This window comes from Ricinus communis, chromosome 1, assembly GCF_019578655.1.
Source record: "Ricinus communis isolate WT05 ecotype wild-type chromosome 1, ASM1957865v1, whole genome shotgun sequence".
NCBI classification, from domain to species: domain Eukaryota; kingdom Viridiplantae; phylum Streptophyta; class Magnoliopsida; order Malpighiales; family Euphorbiaceae; genus Ricinus; species Ricinus communis.
The window spans coordinates 15,003,711-15,008,140 of record NC_063256.1 but is presented as its reverse complement, the minus strand read 5'-3'; the positions used below and the strand labels follow the sequence as shown (position 1 = coordinate 15,008,140).

The 4,430-nt window shown below is 33.2% G+C and overlaps 1 protein-coding gene across 1 annotated transcript; it reads left to right on the top strand.

Annotated features, from left to right (window-relative positions):
• Positions 1-2,226: 2,226 nt before the first annotated feature.
• On the top strand, positions 2,227-3,854 carry LOC8270331 (UDP-glycosyltransferase 75C1). The gene has a single exon (XM_002516343.4). The coding sequence runs from the start codon at positions 2,280-2,282 to the stop codon at positions 3,660-3,662; it is 1,383 nt and encodes a 460-aa protein (XP_002516389.2). The 5' UTR covers positions 2,227-2,279; the 3' UTR covers positions 3,663-3,854.
• Positions 3,855-4,430: the final 576 nt, after the last annotated feature.

The following is a 4,430-nucleotide window of genomic DNA, read 5'->3' as shown; positions in this document are numbered from 1 at the left end:
ATATCCGCTCAACACCATACCCATTGTTGCCCATCAAAAGCAGCCATAACCATCTCTACAATGAATTTCATTTTTGGTGCGATGGCTATAACATGTTAGTGCATCTGGGATGAGTTCTTTTTTTTATTCAAAACTTTTTTTTAATTCCTTCTATTAATAACCTTCATTAAAGGATGAAAAGAAGACATGAACAAATAACATTATATTTTATATTGTTCTTAATACAGTTCACTTGCCCATCGATGTGTGTGAGATGCACTTGCTTAAAATTAGAGTAAACTGACTATTTTATAAAATATGTGGGGCAACTAGGCCACAATTTTCGATTTGGAGTTAATTGGACATGGCTTATAAGTTCAAGGAGTAAATTGCTACTTAAGCCAGTGTTATAATAAAAGTGTGAAAAAATGGACAAAATGAGTTGAACAGTAAGTTTGGGGGCCAAAGAACCCGAGCAACAAATTGGGGGCCAAATTAACTTAATTCTATTTTTAAGTTAAAAATTAAAAATAATAAGTATAATTTCTTAAATACCACAAATCTATTAAAACCAGCAAAAGCAATTTGTCATCGCCACTAGTACATTACCATAAAAAACACAATATTATCACTAAAAATAAAAATAAAAGTATAGATGAGAATCTACAATCCAACACCAACATCATCTCCTCTTTATTAGTCTCCACACTATTACCTCCTCCCATCAATTAAAAAGATAATATATATACAATTACCATCAACATTCACAAATACATCATCTCATCACTATAAGGAAATGAATACAATCTAAAAAATCAAAATCAATGCTAGCATCATCACCAAAATTAAGTTAAAAATCTAAAATATATAAAAATTTAATATATAAATTTAATTAGATATTTAAATCAATTATAATTAAATTATTTTTAAAAAAACAGTCAAATTGTATCCGCATAAAAAATTAAGTGGCCAAATTGAGCCAATGTTAAAAAGTTGAGTAGCCAAAGTGGCTCTAAAGCATCTTCAACACACTCTCAAAAAAAAAACTAAATTGAACCTATTGAAGAAATTTAGAAGTTAAAATGTTTGTAAATTTTTTAAAGAAAATGCCAAATTAAGCATGACTTCAGAATTTGAGGGCCAGATTAAATTTAGTCCTAATAAATTCAACATTCTAAATTCAATTTGTAATTTAATAAGAAATTAATAATATTTTTAAAAATATATTCTAGTTTTTATTATAACTTATATCATTTTGTATATATTTTCACATAAAATATTATCATTTCCCGTATTTTTGCAAAGAATATATATATATATATATATATATATATAAAATTTATTTGTTTTTGAGTTTTGGGTATACATGTAATTTTTAGATTAGATCTTTGAAATTCAATTAAAATCCTTTAAACTATTAGAAAACTCCTCGATCAAGTTTTTTTTTCATATCGACAAAATCATTTAATGATGTACTATAACATAACTTTCTATTATTTATAATCTAATTCTTTTTAAGGATAAAAAGAAATGTTGTATTTGGACTTTTCTCATCTAATGATTGATTTTTGTTTGGAAATTGATTTTGAAAGTAATATAAATTTGATGAATCCTCAAATTAGTTGTTTGAAAGAGATTCCTTCAAAATTCTAATCTTCATATTAGTTGTTTGAAAGAGATTCCTTCAAAATTCTAAATATAATTTTTAGTAAAATTTGGTTTCTTTATAAGAGAAAGATATAAAAAAAAAATTGAACCTAATAAAGTAATTTTATTTATGTCCATATATTTAGAATTAATCTAGAGAATTAAACTAGAAGAAATTCTTACTATCTTATCTTGTAATAATTTCTTATAATATACATATATTTAGAATTAATCTAAAAAATTAAGTTAGAAAAGATTCTTAGTATCTTATTTATATTATTCTTGAGTTACAGTAATTTTTGTAATTGATCTTCCATCTAGTATTCAGCCTATGGATTGACTAATCCGAATTCAAGTACTGCAGAGACGGTTCCATCCATCCAACCCAACCTACTCCATTCGTAAAGCCAGGATTTGAACCCTATTGCTTAAGGGATCTAGCGCCTCGTCCTGCTAGACTATTTGGTAGTTGGAGCAATAATTATAAAAGTAACATGTAAAAGATAGTTTTTATTTTTTATCTTTTATTAGTTATTTCTGTAATTTTCCCCTTTATTTATGCCATGGTTCAATCACAATCCAACTAGCCTAATACAACACTTCACTTCCTTTTCATTACATACAGTTATCCCTCGTCACTGCCTACCGAGAGCATGGGGCACCCTCACATTCTAGTAGTTACATTTCCCAGCCAAGGCCACATCAATCCAGGCCTTCAGCTAGCCAAGCGCCTAGTAACCCTTGGCCTCAAAGTCACCTTTGCCACCACAATTAGTACCCACCGCCGCATGTCCAGAACCGATGACTCTAATGGTTTACTATCTTTCGCAACCTTCTCCGATGGCCATGATGATGGCTACAACCTGCTAGGAGGTGATTTCGCGCACTGTTTGTCGGAGCTCACCCATTATGGTCAGCAAACTTTCCCTAAAATCATACTGAGAAGTGCTAAAGACGGCCATCCTGTTACTTGTATCATATACTCCCTCCTTGTCAGTTGGGTCGCAAAGGTGGCGCGTGACTTTCACTTGCCTTCAATATTTCTTTGGAACCAACCTGCTACAGTTTTAGATGTATACTATCATTACTTTCATGGCTATGAAGGTGCCATTGAAAAGAGCATCAATAGTCCAACAATCTCTGTCAACTTACCTGGTTTGCCACCACTCAGAAGCAGTGACCTTCCCTCCTTTTTCAGTCCTAAATCAAATACAAAACTACATGGTTTTGCACTCCCAGCTTTGAAAGAGCATTTTCACATTCTTGATGCAGAAACCAACCCAAGAATACTTGTTAACACTTTCGATGAGTTAGAGCATGAGGCACTAAATTCAATCAAGAAATATAACTTGATTGGAGTTGGTCCATTGATTCCATCTGCTTTTCTTGATGAGAAAGATCCATCTGATACTTCATTTGGAGCTGATCTTGTTCAAGGATCAAACAGTTACACTGAATGGCTCGACTCAAAGCCTAAATCCTCTGTCATCTACATATCTTTCGGAAGCATAGCAATGTTATCGGAGAAACAAATGGAGGAAACAGCAAAGGCATTGATTGATATTGATCGTCCATTTCTGTGGGTTATGAGAGAAAATGATATTGGAGTGAAGCATAGAAAAGAACTGCAACAAAAAGGGATAATAGTGGACTGGTGCTGTCAAGTGGAAGTTCTGTCTCACCCATCAGTAGGGTGTTTTGTGACGCACTGTGGGTGGAACTCAACCATGGAGAGCTTCGTTTCAGGTGTTCCAGTGGTGGCTCTTCCACAGTGGTCTGATCAAGGAACAAATGCAAAGTTGGTCACAGATGTTTGGATGACTGGGATCAGGATGGTCCCTAATGAAAGAGGGATATTTGAAGGTGAGCAATTAAAGAAGGGTGTGCAGCTGGTCATGGGAGAGAGAGAAAAAGCGAAAGAAATGAGAAAAAATGCCAGGAAGTGGAAGGATTTGGCTAGAGACGCTGTGAAGGAGGGTGGCACTTCCGACAAGAATCTCAAGACTTTTCTTGATGAGATTATAGAAGGTTGTTAATGAGAAGAGAAAATCTGGTTGCTGTGCTATCTTCAGTTTTGGGTCAGTACCAAATTAGAAGAAATTACAAAATGATTATGCACCATCAATGTAAGTTCCAGTTAATCAGGTGTGTAATAAAAAGAACGATAGTCTAGTCACATACTAGACGTTAAAAGTTAAAACTTTGAGATAGCGTTTTACTGCTCCTAAAAAATATGAGCTATATACAGGAACACTAAGAACTGCGTTGTCCATCAGAATTTCTTACAGCAGAAACTCATACGTTACTTGATCTGCACAAGAGCTTTAAGTTAAAACTATTAGCTAGCTCCTCCATAATTGAGCTTTAAATGCACAGGTTCAAATCTCCAACTAAACCTCTTTGAATTAAAGGGCCACCACCAGCACTGGGAATTCGTTTGCTAGTCTGGAAATTCCTCTAAATAGTACCATTAGTTCATGGCATGGCAGTCTTCATCAGTTCATCACACAGCCATCCATGTAATTGTCCTTTGTTTATAAATTGCGATTATATTCCCATAATGTTAAGCCTCAACTCAAGTTTTGTTTTGTTTCTTTTAGGAAAGGAGAATAGAGTTTTAGGCAATTTTAGCCAATCTTCAACTGATTGGCTTCTCTATGTATAGATGTATTACACGTTCTTCCTACCACTTTGGATTTTAGATGATAACAACTTTCATTCAATTTTATTGTTTGATTTAGAATTAGTTTGGAAATTCCTCTAATGGTACAATTAATTCTTAGCAGCCTTCATCAATTTCATCT